The sequence below is a fragment of the Populus nigra genome, chromosome 10, assembly GCF_951802175.1.
Source record: "Populus nigra chromosome 10, ddPopNigr1.1, whole genome shotgun sequence".
Lineage (NCBI taxonomy): Eukaryota > Viridiplantae > Streptophyta > Magnoliopsida > Malpighiales > Salicaceae > Populus > Populus nigra.
Window position 1 is genome coordinate 11,071,872 of NC_084861.1, and position 19,363 is coordinate 11,091,234.

At 36.4% G+C, this 19,363-nt stretch overlaps 1 protein-coding gene, 1 long non-coding RNA gene and 1 pseudogene across 3 annotated transcripts; all 3 read left to right on the forward strand.

Moving 5' to 3' along the window:
• The first annotated feature begins 1,442 nt into the window (after positions 1 to 1,442).
• Positions 1,443 to 5,193, forward strand: LOC133705644 (uncharacterized). Its single transcript, XR_009844316.1, has 2 exons — positions 1,443 to 4,340; positions 4,830 to 5,193. It is a non-coding gene; the product is annotated as an uncharacterized LOC133705644 (long non-coding RNA).
• A 1,102-nt stretch (positions 5,194 to 6,295) lies between these two features.
• LOC133705643 (myb family transcription factor PHL8-like) lies at positions 6,296 to 8,463 on the forward strand. 2 transcript variants are annotated; one of them, XM_062130957.1, is made up of 6 exons: positions 6,296 to 6,855; positions 6,956 to 7,032; positions 7,122 to 7,179; positions 7,266 to 7,383; positions 7,481 to 7,550; positions 7,640 to 8,463. In XM_062130957.1, the coding sequence occupies exons 1-6, from the start codon at positions 6,732 to 6,734 to the stop codon at positions 8,174 to 8,176; spliced, it is 984 nt and encodes a 327-aa protein (XP_061986941.1). In that variant the 5' UTR covers positions 6,296 to 6,731; the 3' UTR covers positions 8,177 to 8,463. The 2 variants fall into 2 exon arrangements, with proteins under 2 accessions (XP_061986941.1, XP_061986942.1); XM_062130958.1 differs by having other exon boundaries at positions 6,307 to 6,855; positions 7,281 to 7,383.
• Positions 8,350 to 10,836, forward strand: LOC133705303 ((R)-mandelonitrile lyase-like; annotated as a pseudogene).
• Positions 10,837 to 19,363: the final 8,527 nt, after the last annotated feature.

The following is a 19,363-nucleotide window of genomic DNA, read 5'->3' on the forward strand; positions in this document are numbered from 1 at the left end:
GTTCCTCCAGGCAAAGGTTAAGTTTATGTAGGCAGAATAAAGCCGGGAGCTTATTAGGGTTAAAACCACTAGTGGAAGAATATGTAGACTGAAGTAACTTGAAATGTTAATTATCTGCTTTGCCATGTTTATCATGTGTTTGATGGAGTATCCGCCTTGCTTCAAGATTGAGTTCTGAGGCTGCAGTGGAGTTGGTGATCATTTGTTATATCCGCTTGTAAAATTATTCTATCTTCTCGAATAAATCTGATGGAGGTTTCAATCCCACAAATCAACGTAATTAGAAGGTAAAACGAGGCCTCAAGTCAATAACTGGTTTACATTTATGATCATAATATAAATTATTTCCATTACTAAGCACAGATTTTTAGTCTCATGACCACAAAATTAAATCAAATTGGAAAAATAAAAAAATTAAAAGACAAGAAACTACTAGCTGGGCTTTAAGAAGATATTCCTTCTGACAAGAATATCTCACCTCTCATTTACTCCATATTAAAATAGTAAAGATAAGTATAGGGATTAAAAATTAAAATACATAAAAAAGGACATATATATATATATATATATAATGCTTGAATGAAAGTGACACACTAAATAATATCTTGAAGCATGCTTATAGGAAAAAAAGTACAAGTAAAATGCCAAGAACCGTGATGAAAAATGAAACTGATTAATGGCGGGGTTGCATAGCCACTTCCCACTTAGGATGTTTGGGCTTTTTACTTCGGCTCCAATTGTTCTTGTTTATTCATACGACGGACTTGATGGATTTTGGAGACGTTTTACTTTTATCAAAATAATAAGAAAACAATTTGGAGGACCCAAGTTGTCTCTTTAACCACTCGGATTTTAGTTCTCAAATCTTTCTGATGTTTGGGCTTTTTACTTCGGCTCCAATTGTTCTTGTTTATTCATCCGACGGACTTGATGGATTTTGGAGACGTTTTACTTTTATCAAAATAAGAAAACAATTTGGAGGACCCAAGTTGTCTCTTTAACCACTCGGATTTTAGTTCTCAAATCTTTCTGGCCTGGTGGGGGCTTAGGCTCTCAAAATTGCACGTATATTTCATATATATATATATATATATATATATATATATATATATATATATATATATATATATTGAGATATAATTTATCATTCAAAGGGATCATCTCCTCGTTACTTGAATACATCAAATTATAGTTCCTAATTGAATTTGAGCATAATGATATGTGATTCTGAACATTCCATTACCATTGTTTCTACTATGCAGTGATTATTTTTTTCTAATGTACAGTACTGCTTAAGCAGCAACAGAGTATTTCATGCTTGCAAAATGCAAAGGGCCAAAAACTTAATTCATTCTAATTTCCAAAATAATAATAATAATAATAACAACAACAAACATATTTGGAGGCAAAACAAGTTCGGGTAACACCCTACGACCGAAAAAAAAAGATCAACCCCAGCCCACTTCAATAAGTTTCCACTTTCCAATCATCTGGACATCTTCCACCGTCAAAGTTGCCACCTACCGCCGTGGCAGCAACCCCCGAGCTATCTACTTTGACTTGAGGATGTTGTTGTGTTAAAAATATTGGATGCAAGACATGATGGAGAGTAGCTCAACCTGTTATTTTTTGGTTGGAAGATTGGGATCATCAAGCTCAAGTTATTGTATTTTATTTATTTTTTATTATTGATTTTGATTTATGTTATTTTATTAGATTTTTATTAGTTAGTGGTTTTTAAATTTAAATTTAATTTTGATTAGAGTTTTATTACTTATATGTAAATTTTTTTCATATCATAAATTTTGATGAATTAAATAAAATTTACAAAGTTCTCTTTCTTTAACTTCTTTTCTTCTTATTAGGCTTCAAATTCCGCATCACGTTGTATGATTCTCTTTGAACCTCTTGCATTACGAAGAGTCAGTCATTTGATGTTTGGTGTCCACGAAGAAAACCTGGCTTTTGGAGGTTCAAGAATTGTCATTGAATGGATACAAGAATTATATTGCCCTGGTATTTTACGCAGTTTCAAGAATCAGTGCTCTGGTCCTGGTCCATTTTTTCTTATGTGCTGTGTATGATTAGGCTTTTCTTGTCTTGTGTCAGAATTATTGCATTTTAGGTGAATTTAGAATCTTGTGACAGCTATTATTTCAAACCATCCACAGTAGTCGAGCATCATATATAGTGTTAGGAAAGGCTGGCTTTTTCCATATAAAACAAATATTGAATTGGAAACTACATTGAACATTGAAGGAGAACTTTACCTCCAAAGTTTGGCCAGTTTCATTGAGAAATTGCTTGCATTTACATAACCTGTTGATTTCAATTAAGCTGCTCAAATATCTTGAATAGCTATAAAATCTCCAACCTTGCTTCCTAATTGCTTTTGGTCCTCATATTGACCTGGAAGAGAGTGTGCCCTGCCTTCTTGACTTGTTTATGAACCTATCAGAAATACAGAAAGAGTTTGTGTTGTTATTTTCTTTTCTTTTTTTTTGGGTATTTTCTTTTGTCAAGTTTAAATTTTCTTTAGCTTCCTGGTAAATCAAGTTAACAAAAATTCTGCAATTATGCTCTGCTTTATTATCATTTCATTGTGAGTTATGGGGGGCAGCCCCATTAGGATTCTTGTCAATCACCTCACTAAATATATACTAGTCAGTTTTAGACAGTTTAAACGTAACTACCCTAATTTACCATATCGTCTTTATTATTATGAAGCTTTATCTTACTATCTTGGAGCGTGCCTTGTGTATTTTGGGGTGGTAGGTTTTCTTCCTGAACTTGTTCACCCATATGGATCTGTTCTTCAAGCAGTGAAGAGGGTTGTGTTTTTCTGGGTTGAGTCATGTCAAACTGAGACATCTTACGTCATTAGATGTAGCATTTTTATCAGAAATGAGTTAGTCTTGCCTGGATTGTTTGAGGGAATATTTCTACACGATCCCACTTTGTCCCTGTCAATCAAGTCGCGGGGTACTGGACAGAGATTGCTGTGCCTCGTAAAAAAGATTCTAGAAGTTGGACATCACTTAATGAGGCAAGTGTTCGGTGAAGAAAGCAATTATGTCTACCACTAATGAACCATGTGCTTACATTTGGCTTTTGAATGTTGATTGTACACATTCCCTATTTGCCAGATGTGAGATGGACCTGAATTTTCGTTTTTTTGTTTACTATTGTGTTCATGTAGATGTAGGCCTAGATAAGAAGTTAAACTTTCTGGAAGTTAAACATGATGCGACAAGTTGATAGTAGTTATGAACAGTGATTTCTTTTTCTTTTTTATTATTCTCTAGTCACCTGACTACTTAAAATCTACCTAAGACTGGCTTTTCATTTGTTTATCTGGATCATTAAACAGTTTTGACGATTCTGTATGGTCATGGCCCTAAGTGACTTGCAATTAGAAGATTTGTGGACCATTTCTTCTTTCGAAGCTGGATTATGATGTTGCATATGCTCCAGTGGAAGATTAGTTACTGAGGGCGAATTCTCTTGAAAATGGATGAAAATGAAAGCAAGCCACTTTGTTTGTTGTTACACTTGAAATGGTTCCATTCTCTTCGTTTTCCTTTGCCATTCTTGATGCAGTTACAAAAGATGGAATTGCTTCTTTTCACTTCTAAAACAATGAGTCTATGTGCAGTCTGCCGATGAGTGTAAATTACTTGGTTTTGTTTTATCTGTGCAGGAAGCCAAAACCTTTTGAAGTTCCGAAAAAAGTGACCTGAACCTTGCAGCAAGAACAATTTCCAGAGGATTTGAGTCTCTCAATGAAGCAGCAATATTCGTTACTGTTTTGAGCATTCATTTATAGAAGATGCCTGCATCATTAATGTATTTCTTTCTTTCTGTGCATGGATTGTTATTTTAACTTTGCATTTCGAGAGTTGCGAGTAGTTAGCTGATTCCTTTCTCTTCATATCAAATGCATATAAAAATGTAAATAGAGTAATGACACACTGCTCATGTCATTTTGGCGTGCGTTTGACATGAAATTGCATCAGTATTATATCTAATTTTTTACTTTGCTGGGATGGTGAATCGTTTCCTTTTGTTTCTCTTTTCCTGATTCTTGAGGCCATATCCTTCTCATCTTCTTTCCATGCTATTGGCTTTGTGAGATCTCCTCTCTAATGGGTCCCTTTAAAGAATAATAATCGATGAGAGGCACCTTTGCTTAAATGACTTTTGATTCACCAGACCTTCTCCTTCTGACCTAAAAAAATACGGGGCCCGTTTGGCATCATCCCAGAATCTCCTTTACCTGTTGTGGAATAAATTAAAGCAAGAAAGGAGCCTTCAAGTACAGCAGCTGGTTAAAGAGAAAGGTACTTCAATAACTCTTACTTCTTTTCTTGTTTTTCAAACATTCGGGCCACATATCATAAAAACTTTCTCAATAGTATTTAATCCTTTCTCTGACTAAGAACCATGAGACTTGCCACTAATGAATGAGTAGAGTCTTAGGACAGAAGCAGATGCTTGCTTAGGAAGAACTTGCTGTTAAAATGGACCTACCACTACATTGGATCCACCATATTGGTCTTCTTGTTGAAGTTTTTATAATGGAATGATGGTGGTAGTAAAAATACAATCACGGGACTTTTTCACTCTTTCCTCGCTGTAGTGTGTCCAAAGGCTGTTGATAAAAATGGCAGGCCGAGTCAACTGTTTGAAATCCTTAACTGTAGCAAACAAGTATACTATACATGTCTTCTACTCTCTCTGTTAATTAAATAAACATAGTACTGTTGCTATTGTAATTGCATGTTTAAAGTATTGCTTTAGTATCCAACATTCTACACCTTTGAATCCAGGGAAAGCGATTAACGCAGCAAGCTAGACATTCTGATTATATGGCACCTATCAGATGGCAGTTCTTTGGAGATCAATCATTGGATTTTGATTCCAGTGATCAAAGCCCTAAACCGCAACCCAAGAAATCCAAATATCGATCTGATTTAATCGACTTTTACGATTTGTTGTTGGCCATTTTGGCTTCCCTTTTTCTTTTTCTTTTTCTTTTCATTTCCTTTGTTTTCTTTTATGGGTGAAAATTTCTTTTCTCAGTTTCTGCATGGATATGGACTACAGGCTTAAAGCTAACATTCCCTTTGGAGTATATTTCTTTATTTATTAGCAAGAGACTTTTATGCTGAGCAGTCCAGTAGATTGTTTTCATATTACAGAAGTGTGCTGCTGCCATAAATATGCGGACCTTTTGTCATTTCATTTTGTCTATGCATTTGTGACTTACACAGTCACGTACACTCGGGGAGAGTGAGAGAGAGACGGAGCCAAATCAACCTTGTTGATTCATGTCAACAAGTAGCACTGGATGGTTGGTTGTGTTGCTTTTGCATCACAGCCACCATGAGATGTTGGATCAGTTTCAGATTGTTGGTCGTGTTGCTTTTGTATCACTTCCATTTAAGACTATTGGTTTAGCTGGTTGTTTCCTTTAACATGCCACAACAAGATCGGAACTTTAGTTTTCTTTTTTGTGTTTCAAAATTTTTATATATATATATAAAGAAGAACGGAAGTGGTATTAATTAGTAAGAACATGACAGGATTGGCTGTGGAAAGAAAAAGAAAAGAAGGGGTCAATCAGTGCACACGAAAACTCAATTTTCTCCAGATGCTTTCTTCATTTTACTCGGATTCCTTTGGATAACTCTGATGCAAGGAAACAAAGATTGTTTGGCTTGAATATACTTAAAGGGGGTTGGTTTTGATGATGGATGGTACATCTCGTGGCATTAGCTGTATGTCGAGCATGAAAGCAGCTGGCCCTGTATATGTATAAGATTCCCCCCTGTGACTGTAAGCGGATAAACTTGCACATTTGTGTCTCTTTTTGGCTCAATTTTTGTTCCCATATAAAAGAGATTGCATTAAGGGGTGATCACATTTGTATTGTTTATCTGGTCTTCGTTATAACAAGATGGCTGATTTGATTCTCTTTTATAGGGCAATTCTTTGTTAGAAAAATGAGGCGAGGCTGGGTCCTAAAATCTAAGGTTAGATTCTTTGATTCCTTCAGCCCTATAAAGAACAAAAAGAATCTGCCAATCACAATACAGCCTGCTCAAAAAAGAAAATAGGAAAAGAGTGTAAAATTAAAAGAACGACCCATTTGGCTGTCCCTTTCAGTCACCAAAAAGAAATATCCATTATAACAAATTCCCATCAACGTATTTGTTTTTCTTCAAAGCTTCTCAGAGTGCTAGGAAAGTTGCACCCATTATTCATCATGGTGGGGCTACCTTACTCAGCAGGGAATCAAGCAGAGAGAAAGATAGAGAGGGGAGGTGGGAATACAGGAAGATAAAAACAAACCATACACTTTTCTTCTTTCTCTCCTTTTGAGAGACTCAAATTGAAGTGTGTTGCTTTCTCTGTCTTTGCTGCCTATGAGATTCTCTCCCTCTCCCCTTTCAAGTCAAAGAAGAAAGAAGGAAATTTTTTAAAAAAGAAAAAGTTAGTATGAAATGGGAGGTGGGAGAAAGGAAGAGCCACAGCTCATAGCTTATATTCCCTTCCAACATTACCCCACTTATGTTTCCAGATACGGAGTGAGAACATCGGACAGCCCGACTACTCCGAAATTATAAAAGACAATCACACAGCTGCCACAATTTCAAGCATAGCTGAAAAGGATCATAACTCATATTCATGTTTCAGCCTTCCACTTGTCTATCATTCACCAAACAGAAATGGGTCTGCAACATCAAAGTATGAACTTGGTTTTGTCTACTGATGCCAAGCCTAGGCTAAAATGGACTCAAGAACTTCATCAAAGGTTTGTTGAAGCAGTCAATCAACTCGGAGGTGCAGATAGTAAGTATCAAGTATTTCTACGACCTCAGTGACCGTACTTGTCAATCTTTTGCAACGAGCTCAAGGTTTCCTAAACTGTTCTGTGATTATATTTGTGCAGAGGCAACACCAAAGAGTCTGATGAGGGTGATGGGGATTCCAGGACTTACTTTATACCACTTGAAGAGCCATTTACAGGCATTTTCTCTCCAGAATGATCAGATCAACCTATGCTATTATAATGCAGAAAAACAAGATTGTGATTTTATGTTTGCTTCTTGATGCAGAAATACAGGCTAGGGAAGAGTCAGCAGTCCCTGATCAGCATTGAAAGCAAGCAAGAAGGTGATTCTAAATTATAAAGAATCAGATTGATAGTGCATAGTTAGTTTTTCTCATTTATATTCTACCAATGGAGTGTTGTTTTATAGTTCTTTTTGTTGCAGATGACAAAGAGATTCAAAGTAGTGATGATCATTTCAAAGAGTCTGCAGTGACTCGAAGTAGTAGGGGGATCTGCAGTGATGGAAACCACCATCCAATTAACGAGTAATAGTTGACATAATCTCTACCTGCTTTATGATGAAATTCTATAGAGATAACAATACAAAAGCTTTTTATTTACTCAAAGTGCTATGTTCAACAGAAGCTTTCAGATTGCACAGGCTCTCCAGATGCAAATGGAAGTGCAGAGGAAACTTCATGAACAGATTGAGGTAAGACCAAGAAAACAATTCCTTTCTTCAAACCTCTTTCTCAGTCTATTTATCAGAACATGCGAATCCTGTTTAAATTTTTATTGCAGGTACAGAGACATTTGCAGCTGAGAATTGAAGCTCAAGGGAAATACTTACAGACAGTATTGAAGAAAGCACAGGAAACTCTGGCTGGGTATAATTCTTCTTCAATGGGTATAGAACTTGCAAAAGCCGAGCTCTGTAGATTAGTCTCAATGGTTAATAGTGGATGTCCAAGTTCTTCAATATCAGAACTGACAGAAACAGGAGGTTCAATCTTAAAAGACATTGAAAGGACACAAATGAGGAATACAGTATGTTCAATGGCAAGCTCCTTGACATCATCTGAGAGTTCTGGAAGAAAGGAAGATATGCAAAAAGAGAATGAGATTCATGACACCAACAAGTCCAATACAGCCTCTGTTGAGCTTCCTTTAATGGATATTCACCCCCAAGAAAACCTATTGGATAATGGTTCAAGTAATCAAGGGAAGAAGAGGAGTTGTAGTATCATATCTGATGGTGTTTCTGTGGAGCAGCCCCTGGCTAGAAGATTGAAAAATGGTGATCAGTTGAGGTTGGGGACATTTGATTTGAATAGTTAATATCAACACGAGATTGAATCAGCTTCGAGATGAATAGACTTCAAGTCGCAGGGAATTGAACAACTAAACGGGGTGCCTTTGGAGAATCTCAGGACTTTATACTGGAAGGGTTCTTATTAATATAGTCTCTGCAGGAAAGTTACCTGATAGAGTTAAATCTTTGTTTATAAACTATGTATAATTGGTATATGTATGGACCCAAGAACATTTTTAAAGTATATCCATATATATAAAAAGATGGTGTAATATATATATTTTGTGAATACATCTCCTGGAAGTTTTTCTAAGACAGTCTCTCTCTTTGTTTTTCTTTTTTAGGTCTAACCATTTAGGGCATCGTTGGCTGTGTTTCATGTAACAATACTAAGTTCTTTCCTGGTTCATTTCAAGGAAAACCATCCACACCACACTTGGAGTCTGGTATCCTCTTGCTGGATTTGAACCCAAGATGACAACGGAGGGCCAGCTACCAACTTTAGCTAAATATTTACACTTGGCAGTTCACTTAATGAAATATGACATGTGCTGTATTCAACATCTATGACTTATAACTCCAATTTTAGGAAACTGACCCAGATTCAACTTTTCAATCAGTTTTGACTGTGAACCATGCTTCTCAGGATCACTCCAGTGATTACTTGGGACTTCCACTAGAATTGGCAAGTGAGGGAGAAGGGACGGCCAAAAAGGCAGGCATAAAACAATAGAAAAACAAGAACAGCCTAGAGCAAGAAATCATTATTGCTGCAAAATCATTAAACATCCAACAAAGAATGAATCATTAGCCAAACCATGCTTAAGATTGATTATATTAACGTTCAAGGAACTTCAATAAATTTATTTGCTGGGCCTGAAAACTCAAATCATTAACCAAACCACACAAGTCAATATATGCTGCTAACGTTTCTCCTCCTTCTTAAGCAAGCCCTGGGGAAAGGAAACCGGAAGATCGAGAATGGAGCTTCCACACATTATTCACAGCTATTGTCTTTTCACAGATTTTCTATTTCTATTTTTGTTAAGTTGTCCCGTTCTTTTTCATTGATACAAGGCATGCTACTTAGAGAAACAGGTTCTCTAGTTATGACAGCTTCCATTTAGAAGTCTAAAATTCATGCTAATATCTTCTTTCTCTTTGGTTCATTGTAGAAAAAAAATAAGAACAGCCTACAGGAAGAAATCAATATAGCAGCAAAATCATTAAACATCCAACAAAGAATGAATGATTAATCAAACCACTGATTCTAATAGATTAAATCTGTTTCCCTCATCGTAGGCAAAAGCCTACCGTACATGACTTCAGACGTCGCAGAAGTCTCGGGCTAGTCATTTGATTACATTGTTGAGGGTGGAGTCTAGAATTGTTTCTAGACCCAATGAGTTGACGAAATTTCAATTTGCTGTCAAACTCGGGGTTACTTGAAGCTGGAGTTCTAACTCGGGTTACTTGAAGCTGGAGTTCTACCTTATATTGGATTTCCTGGGAACATATACAGAGAACAAAGGTTGGAGGGTCTCTGTTTGATAACTGTGGGAAAAGACACTTCGCAGCTGATCTTTTGCAGTCAGGCAATCCACATAATATCATAGTTCTTCTGAAAGCAACCGTAAAAAGCATCATCTTTCATAAAAATAGTAAGCAACGATCTCTCAATTAAACACTGGTTTTCGCAGATCATAATAGTTATTATGTAAAAGCAAATGTTTGTTTTTTTGTTTTTCATCTCATAATAATATTACTTGGACAATCAATCTCTTGAAGCTAGTAAGTTGTTATATTTAAATGATGCAGGTCAAAGAAACGAGAGCATAGCTCATGGTATTAGGTTCATCAAGAGCTATACAGCATAAATCAAACTTACGAAGCTTACCTCAACAAGCCTCTGAATTCGGTTCAGCAGGGTGATGTTATTTTGTCAGCAGGAGCATTAGGTAGTCCCCAAAACCTAATGTTAAGCGGCGTTGGTCCAAAAAACAATCTTGAGAACTTTGGGATCCCACCTTGTGTTAGACTTTGAAGGGGCTGGACAGGAAATGAAAGAAAATCCACGCATTGAAGCAAGCACGAACACAGATTACCAATTTTCTAATGTTCTACAAGTCACGGGCGTAAAAGAAGACTTCATATTCATACCCGAGGGAGCAATCGCCTCAACTAGCTTCAACATCAACCATAGTCATTGCAAGCAAGATTGCTTTCCTAAAATCAAAAGGAGAGCTGGAATTGAACAACACAGATCCTAGGAAAAAACCCTATAGTGGAATTCAATTATCTTGAAAACGAAGTTGACTTGGAGGAAGAGTGTGCTGAGACGGCTCAATTGATTGAGAAAATAGCGATGTCGATGTCCATTACACGTTTCACGAGTACTCGACCCCAACATAACTCGTCGAGCCCTGGCGAGTTAAGAAATTACTGCAAGCAGAATGCAGGCACCCATTATCACTATTACGGTGGTTGCACAGTTGGATCAGTTGTTGACAAAGATTACAAAGTACATGGGATAAAAGGATTGAGAGTCATAGATGGCTCAACTTTTTGGGAATCACCAGGTACCCTTTTAATGCTGGAACGTTATCAAGGGCTAAAGATTACAAAGATTACAAAGTACATGATAAATCTCTCTTAAAATGAGGGCTCAAATAATCATATGTACAAAATTATATATATATATATATATATAAAAATGAAGAACAGACATTCTGTTCTTAAGAGTTTGAGCGTTTTCTACTATTTTGTTCCTGTCTTGGCACAATTTCGCCTTGATAACTGCGCAGGCTTCTTGCGTCATGAATTTTTTTCAATTATCTTTTAAAAAATAAAAAATGAGTTTTTTTCCAACTAATTAAATTTTTCCCTAAATCTTGTTATAGTCCTAATTGATACTTTTTTCTTGGAGATTCTTAAGCATACGAAACTATCTTGGAGGTAATAACTAGACCTAGATATTTAATCCTGTAACTTTTTGTCTAGGTTAAGAGAATATTTCTTTCTTCTTCTTCATTTTTTTTTAAAAAGAGAATTTTTTGTATTACTAAAAAGATGACACCATGAGAGGATACACCTCGTGATTAATAGCTCCTCCCGAATGCGAGTGCTATGGGTTTGTTGGGCCATTAAAGCTCTTAAGAGCCCAAATCAATGATCCCAAGAGCCCAAGTGATCTTCCTGTCTTGTCATAGTTTTGGACACGTGTCTTTTGTGAGCTTTGTCATGAGCTCTGGAGCAGGGGCCATGTGGTTAGAAGTGTAATGTACCTGAATTGAACCCATCGAAATACAAAATATTACGCAAATGCATAAATCATTAAAATGTTTAGCACTGAAAGCGTAATAAGAAAACGAGAAGAAAATCCGAGTATGTGTAGTGTAGACATATATAAGCATGCATAGAATGTCTACAAGTCTCCCCTTTGATGCATGCAAGAATAAAACATTATAATTATAAAAAGATTTTGAGAAAATAAAGCAATTTACTTTATTGTTCATCCAAACCTATAATATTGTAAAAAATACTTTTCATTTTCACTTTGTTTTTTTTCTATTTTGATCATCCAACATTATTTGTTTATAATTTTATCTTTTCAAGTTATAGTAGCATAGTTTTATATATTGAGGTTTTTTTCCTACACACACACACACACACACACACACACACACACACACACACACACACCAATAAAAGAATAGGACTTAAACAGGACTTATAACAAATAATAAACAACAATAACAAACAGATGTAATGAACAAATACTCAGTACGTGGTGTTGTTATACCTGGAAATGATCTAAAAGATCGGGTCACAGGTTTCCAGCTTATATACTGATTTTTTGAAAAGATCAAAGAAATAATATAAACAGATTTCTGATGCGAATGAACAAGGCAAGACCAACAATGTCAGGATCCTTAATCAAACACAGAGCATACTTAATGTACATAAAATTTAACAAGAATATAAATAATGAAAATAAGATCTTACTTAAATTTGTAAATTAACACAAGAAATATTGGGTAAAAAGGAGAATTGATATGGGTTACAGGTTATGAGCTACAATGGAGAATCAGGAAAATTGATAGTCTGTCTTCTGAAGCATTTGGAGTCCCCTTTTATAGACGAGTTGGCATGGAAGAAGCCAAAATGCCTGATGACAGAAAAGGAAGATGCCCATATGGTGACAGGAGATGCCCATGTGGTGACAGAAAAGGAAGATGCCCATGTTTTTTGTGGGACCTTCATCTGTTGTCTTGCTGCTACCGACACTGATATTGGGTGTTTGTAGTAGTAGTAACAGATAAAAGAAAGCCTAAAACAAATAGGCTTAAAATAAAAGGGACTCAAAACAGGTGAGTCGAAAATAGGGCTCTTGAACAGATAAGCCTGAGAAAGTTTGGGAATGCTTTATATATATATATATATATATACACACACTTAATGTCGCTTGATAGGTGGGAAAATACCAAAACAGTCATCTTCATTATCATTTCCAAGGGAAATGGCAGGAGATGTCGATCCAGATGAGCTGGATTGGGACAAGACCGTGTTCGGGTCTTGGCTTTGTATAATGCTTTGGACTATTTGTAGGTATTCTTTCTCAGTTCTAGCAGAGGCAATGAGAGCTGCCGTTTGAGCCTTTCTGGCTAGAAACTTTGATTGAGGATGATGATCAATGATGGGAGCTGTTTGATGTTTTTGCAACCATTCTGTAACTGCTAATTTGGAACTTTTGGATTCAGCTGCAAAAGAATCCCACCATTTGATTTTGAACTTGCGAACCAGAACTGGATGTCCGTTTTGTAAATTATAATCATAGAACCATGAATATACCCACGACACAAAAAATTTTGTACAGAAAATGAGTAGGGAAGAGAACTTCCTTTCAGAAGGGGCTGGTTGGAAGTTGTTTTTGAAATGGAGGTAGCCGTTTTCAACTAAAGGATGGTCTTTAAGGTAGTCAACATGACAACCATAGTAGTCCCACCATTGGAGGAACCAGAGGGGGAGGTTTGTAGTACTCATTTCATTATGGAAGTAGAAAAACCAAGAATGACTATGGTTTGGATTTTATAGGAGAAAGGCATTGAACCATGCCTGTTGGTAATCCCAGTATGTATAGGTGGTATTGAAGTCCTGGGGGTTTGTACGGAAGTGTATAGGGAAGGAAAGAGGTTGATGTAAGGGTTGTCCCCAGTCTTGAGGGTGAAGAATTTTGTGAATGATACATGTAGAATATGTTGGTTCGGTGTGATCGGAATGAAGTTTGAAGTGTTTGAATTTGACAGAATTAGTAATCTCAAGGATTGCGGCATAATAGGACTGTGGTTTGGCTAGATTCCAGGGTTTGTAGTACCAATTTGGAGGGAAAATTTTTGAAGCAGCAATGGAAGGGTTTTCATGATAAAATCCTTCTTCCATAGTTAAAATATTTTGAAAAGTAGTTTTGAAAATATATTTGGATTTGGTTTTTGGAAAACTGGTTTGTTGTAAAGAAATGAGGGGTTTTGAAGTGGAAATGCCTCCTTGATGTTTTGAAAGTGGTTTAGAAATACTACCTGTTTGAGAGACAGAATCACCGGAGGTCTGTTGAGAAACTTTTTGTAGCGCCAGGAGTAATTCTGGGGATTTGGAAATGGTGTCGACCCAATGCTGAACTGCGTCTGTTTGGTCCTGTTGGGGTTTTGTAGCTTCTTCTTCTTCAATTACTGCCTCATACCAAGATTTGATTGGTTTAGCAGCTGAGATAGCTGAAGACATGAGTTTTGTAGAAGGATTGGGGTTCTCTGGTTTTGTAGGCTGGGTTTGAAGGGCTTTCCCCTTGTCTTTGGCCTTTGCTTTCGGAGGCATCAAGACCTGTTTTAAATGAATTCTCGGGTTAGGAAATCTAGAATGGAATTTGAATCTCCTTTAATGTACACAATATCAAAATAAAAAATGCTTAAAATAGCTTGCCATCGGGCAAAAATTTGTTTTGAAGCAAGATTTTAGACATCTTTTTGCAGAACTTCTTTTGCGGATTTACAATCAACATGCAGAAGAAATTTTTGATTTAGTAAATCACTTTGAAATTTTTTAATACAGAGAACAATTGAAAAGATCTCCTTTTTTTATAGTAGAATAATTTTTCTGGTAATCATTCCAGTGGGCAGATGTATACTGGACGATCTGTTCTTTGTCATTGTGAACTTGTTTGAGAATTCCACCATAACCTATATCAGAGGCGTCGGTCTCAACTATCTTAGGAGCTAACGGGTTAGCTAGATGGAGAAGGGGAATGGTTTGGACCTGTTTCTTAATCTGTTTGACGAGGTTGGTATGAAGATCGGACCAAAGAATGAGGTTTGTTTTTAACCGATCATGTAAGGGTTTTGCTAGACGGCTAAGATTGGGGTAGTAATCCAAAACATAATTAAGACTGCCTAAAAACCGTTGCAATTGGGTTTTATCGGTGATCTTATCAGGAAATTTGTTTGTAAAGGTAAGGGACCTCTCTATTGGTGTTACAGTGCCTTGGCAAATATAATGGTCTAGGAATCGGACACGAGTTTGAAAGAGAGAAATTTTTGCTTTAGAAACAACGAGACCATTTTGTTTGGCAGTATGAAAGAAAATATGTAGATGTTTGAAATGTTGATCAATGGAATGTGAAAAAATAAGCACATCGTCAATGTAAACAATGCAGAATTTTGAATGTGCATTGAAAATGTCATTCATGATGCGTTGAAATTCAGATGGAGCATTTTTTAGACCAAAGGGCATGACATTCCATTCATATTGACCAAAGGGAACTGTAAAAGCAGTTTTGTATCTATCTTTTGGATCAATCTGGATTTGCCAAAAGCCAGATTTCATATCGAACTTAGAAAATATGAATGCAGAGTGCAATTTTTATAACAAATCTTTTTTGTTAGGGATTGGATATCTGATCCATTTGAGAGTGGTATTCAGAGGTTTGTAATTGATCACAAGTCTTGGTGTGCCTCTTTCGATTTCAGAATTTTTATTCACATAGAAGGCGGCACACGACCAGGGTGATCGAGACTTTTGGATAAGACCTTTAGACTTGAGATCATGGATTTCAAGTCTACAATGCTGTTCTAAATCAGCATTCATTTGTATGGGCCTTGCTTTTGTAGGTATTAGTTTTTCTGAAAAAGTATCTTCATAAGGAAGATCAACAATGTGTTGTTTTCTTTTCCAAAAAGCATTAGGTAGGTCCGAACAAATCTGTTGCTCATTCTTATTTTGTAAATCAACAATTTTCTTTTGTAAATCAGGGTTGTAGTTGTTTGGTTATACGACAAAAAGAAACATGGTTTTGTAAATCATGTAAATGGAATTTTTTGCCATGAATTAGTGCATTGATGTGATAAGTATGTATGGAGCATGCTTTAATTAAATTCAAATTTCTAGTTTTAGACTGTTCTAAAAATGGGAAAACAAGTTTGATGCCATTGATTTTGGAAGTAATGCAATTATGATGTGCTTGGTATGGAGTGATCATGTCAATGAATGGAGTACCGAGAATGATGGTATGATTAATATCTTTTGTAACAACAAAAAATGTTTTAAGAGAGAGGCCTTTGTTGAAAACAGAGGCTTGAGTTTTTCCTGCAATATGTAATTTTAAATTATTAGCAGCAGAGAGTTTTTCAAATGTATGTTGCAAAAATCTTTTTGGAACCACTCCTTCTTTGATGCAGTTCAAATCTGCACCTGTGTCAAATAAGGCGATGGTGTCAAGTTTGAAATCTTCTGAGAAAATAAGAGTAATGCTAATTAAATATTTTTTGGAAGATATTTATGTTAATACATTTAGAAAATCATCTGGAATATGCTCAATATTTGTAAGTGTATGTGGTAATGCATGAGTTTCAATGGTCTGATCTTCTGTATCAGACTCACTATCAGACTGGTTTTCAATTTTGGATAAAAGATGTTGTAGTATGACAGAGTCTTTTTGTTGGGCTTGTTTAAGGGATTGTAATTCGGATTTGAGGGTTTTTATCTCATAATGTAATTCTGGAATGGTAACAGTGGTTTTGGATTTCTTTTTATTAAGGATTTTTGTAAGATCATAGGTATTGGTACTGGTAGAGGGTAAGATAGAGCGGTTAGATGATGGAGGGTTTTCTGGCTGATTGAAATCTTTCAATAATTTGTCTAGATAAGTCTTTTGAAGGTGAGGATCATCAAGTCTTTTGATAGCTTCAAGAATGAATTCCTGGTCTTGGGTTAAGACGTTGATTTGTTTGGAATTGGTAGAGGTATCTGAAGCAGCACTGATAGTTGCTATTTCATCAATTTGAAATTCTTCTTCAGAAGTGTCTGAAGAAGAGTGGTCGGTGTTTGTAGCTTCAATGTAGAGATTTTGTAGTTGGTTGATGGTATCTTCATCTATTTGAAGCTCATGAAGTTTTGTATTGACTTTGCAAAAACAGGACGTATGTCCTTTCTGGTTACATTTGTAACAGATAACGTTTTTTAGGTCAAATTTTGTTTTGGATTTTGACTAGAAAGGTCTTTGGGGTTTGGTAAATTTGTAGGGTTTTTTGTAGTAAGGTGAATCTAGTTTAGAATAAAGCTGTTGTCGATTTTTATAGGCTGATCGTCTATAAGGAGGTAGGGGTGTTCACGGTTCGGTTCGGTTCGGTTTTTATAAAAAAAAGTAACCAAACCGAAATTTTTTTTTTTAAAAAAAAAAACCGAAACCGAACCGAAATCGGTTCAAACCGACCGGTTTCGGTTCGTTTCGGTTCGGTTCGGTTCGGTTTTTTAGAGCAAAAATCGGTTCAAACCGGTTTGGCTCGGTTTTTTCGGTTTTGGCTCGGTTTTGGCTCGGTTTTTTCGGTTTGGCTCGGTTTTTTTCCGGTTTCGGTTCGGTTCGGTTCGGTTTTTCCGGTTCCAGACTTAAAAAACCGAAACCGAACCGAACCGGTCGGTTTTTTCAAAATTTTAATCGGTTTAATCGGTTTTTTTTCACGGTTCGGTTTTTTCAGTTATTTTTTTTCCGGTTTTCTCGGTTTAATCGGTTTTTCGGTTTTTTTGAACACCCCTATAAGGAGGTTTGTGGCTTGGATGTTTTCTTGGTTGTGAGCAGTTTCCGCTGCATGAAGGTTTTTTAGTGGAAAGGTCGAACTGTTGGCAGAAACTACCAAGTTCTTGTCTGGTACGTTTCATTTCCCATTTTAGGTGTTTCTGGAGTTTAAGATCCTGGCAGATCTTAAGACCTTCTTTTTGGGTGAAACTTACAAGTTCACCATATGTGAGCTGGTCATATGGTATGATTTTCGTTGTAAAGGTGTCTTTGGTTTTGTTTCTAACCTTTTCTCCCAAGAGAATAGGTAGACCTGCAAGGAATTTTTCTTTCCAAAAAGGTTGGTTTGAATCTTCTCTAAGCATGACACGAGTAAGGAAGGTGTTTTTATACCATTGAAAGTCACTGAGCTTCTTACACCTAAAATTGGAAAGGAGTTCAGCATTTTTGTCTTTCAGATGAGAAGGGTCTCCAACAAAGTGTAAGGAGATTGTAAGAATAAGGGTCGATACAACATCTTGGATAGTGTTTCTGGACGGGTCAAGGATGGGTGTTTGGTCTTCATATGTTTGGAAGGAGTTTAGGATATGTAGGTGGTCAGTTTCAGTTAGATGGTAGTCCCATCATCCTTTTAACTGACCAGAAAAACCAGCAATAAGGAGTTCAACAATAGCTTTGTCTGAGGTTCCTGTTTGGGTTTTGTAGGCATTGGCTGCCATAGTCATTTGCTGGAGGGTGTTGAGGATATTGTATTCGGACATTCCATCTATATTCCATTCATAGAGGGAAGAAGCATTATATTTGTGTTGAGTAAGGATAGTTGGTTCAGTGGTTATAGAAATGTCTGGAGCAGTGGATGTTTTCAGATTTTGCCATATAAGTTTGTTGAGGGTAAGAGGTTGGTTTTGAGAAGTACTTTCATCGGAAGACGCCTCAGGGCTTTTGTGTAGAGTACTAACTTGATTTGTGGAGGTGGAAAGGTTAGTTGTTTGTGGTGTTTCTGGGACAATTAAAGATGAACTGTCAAGGTGTTGTAAATGTGTTTTGATAGCTTTGAGAAAGTCTGTCTGGTTTTCTTGGAGTTGTTTTTGGCTTGTTTTTGTAATTTGGTAAGGTTTGAAGACTGAGTTTTTTAGTTTCAAGTCAGTTGAGGTTTTAATGTCTATCGAGCTTGTAGTGGTTCTTTGTATTTGTTTTTCTAGTCTTGTAAGTTGTTTTCCCAAGGTGTTAAGGTTGGTATTTGTAAAGTTATTTTGGTTAATGATATGTTTTGTATTGGAAAGGGTGTCATCAGTGGAAAATTTATAGGGGGCTGCCTCTACAGTCTGGTTGTTGTGGGTTATTTGGATATTTCGCAAAGGTGGATGTTCAGACTCAACTGTGGGTCCACTAGTAAGGTTCCAAACAGGGGTTTTTGATATTGATGTGACTGGGCATGCATGTTTAATGGATGCAAAAGGATATGCAATGTGATGTTCAGATGCATAATAAAATTCAAACCAATCAAAGAATAGAATCTGTATTTTATGTAACTTAATGAAATTATAAAATTGCTTTTGTATCTCACTTCTATGGTGGAAAAAGTTTTGAAAAAATCAAATTCGTTTTGTAGAGTTATATGTAGAATAGAAATCTTTTTGGAAGAAAGTTTTGTCAAGAACAAAGTGTTTTTCTGAGGTTAATACATTCAGCTCGTTCTGGATATTTTCAGTAATGGCTGAAAAAGTTGGTGAAGTTGGAGGAGAGGATTGTTCAAGACTTGTATAGACAGGTTTTGGGATATTTGTAGTATAGTCTGCATTTTGGAAGCTAGTAGAAGGGATATCGGATGTAGATTTTCTTGGAGAGGTTTGGTGATAAGGGATATTGATAACAGAAGGGATTTTGGAAATTCTTCCTAGATCTATTGTACTGGAAGAAGAAGAGGCTTCTGAGAATCTGGAACTTGTAGAGTGACGATGGAAAGATAGTTGGACTTTGCCATCTGTGTATTGGGTAATGTTTTTTATTTCAACATTGGGTTGAGGTGGTTGAGGCTTTGTTGGTGGTGCTGCACCTTCAAGGACCCAATCTTCTGGAAGGGATATGTCTTTTCATTGGATGGCTTTCGGAACAACAGTGTTTGAACGGGATAAATCGGTTTGTAAGAGGAGTG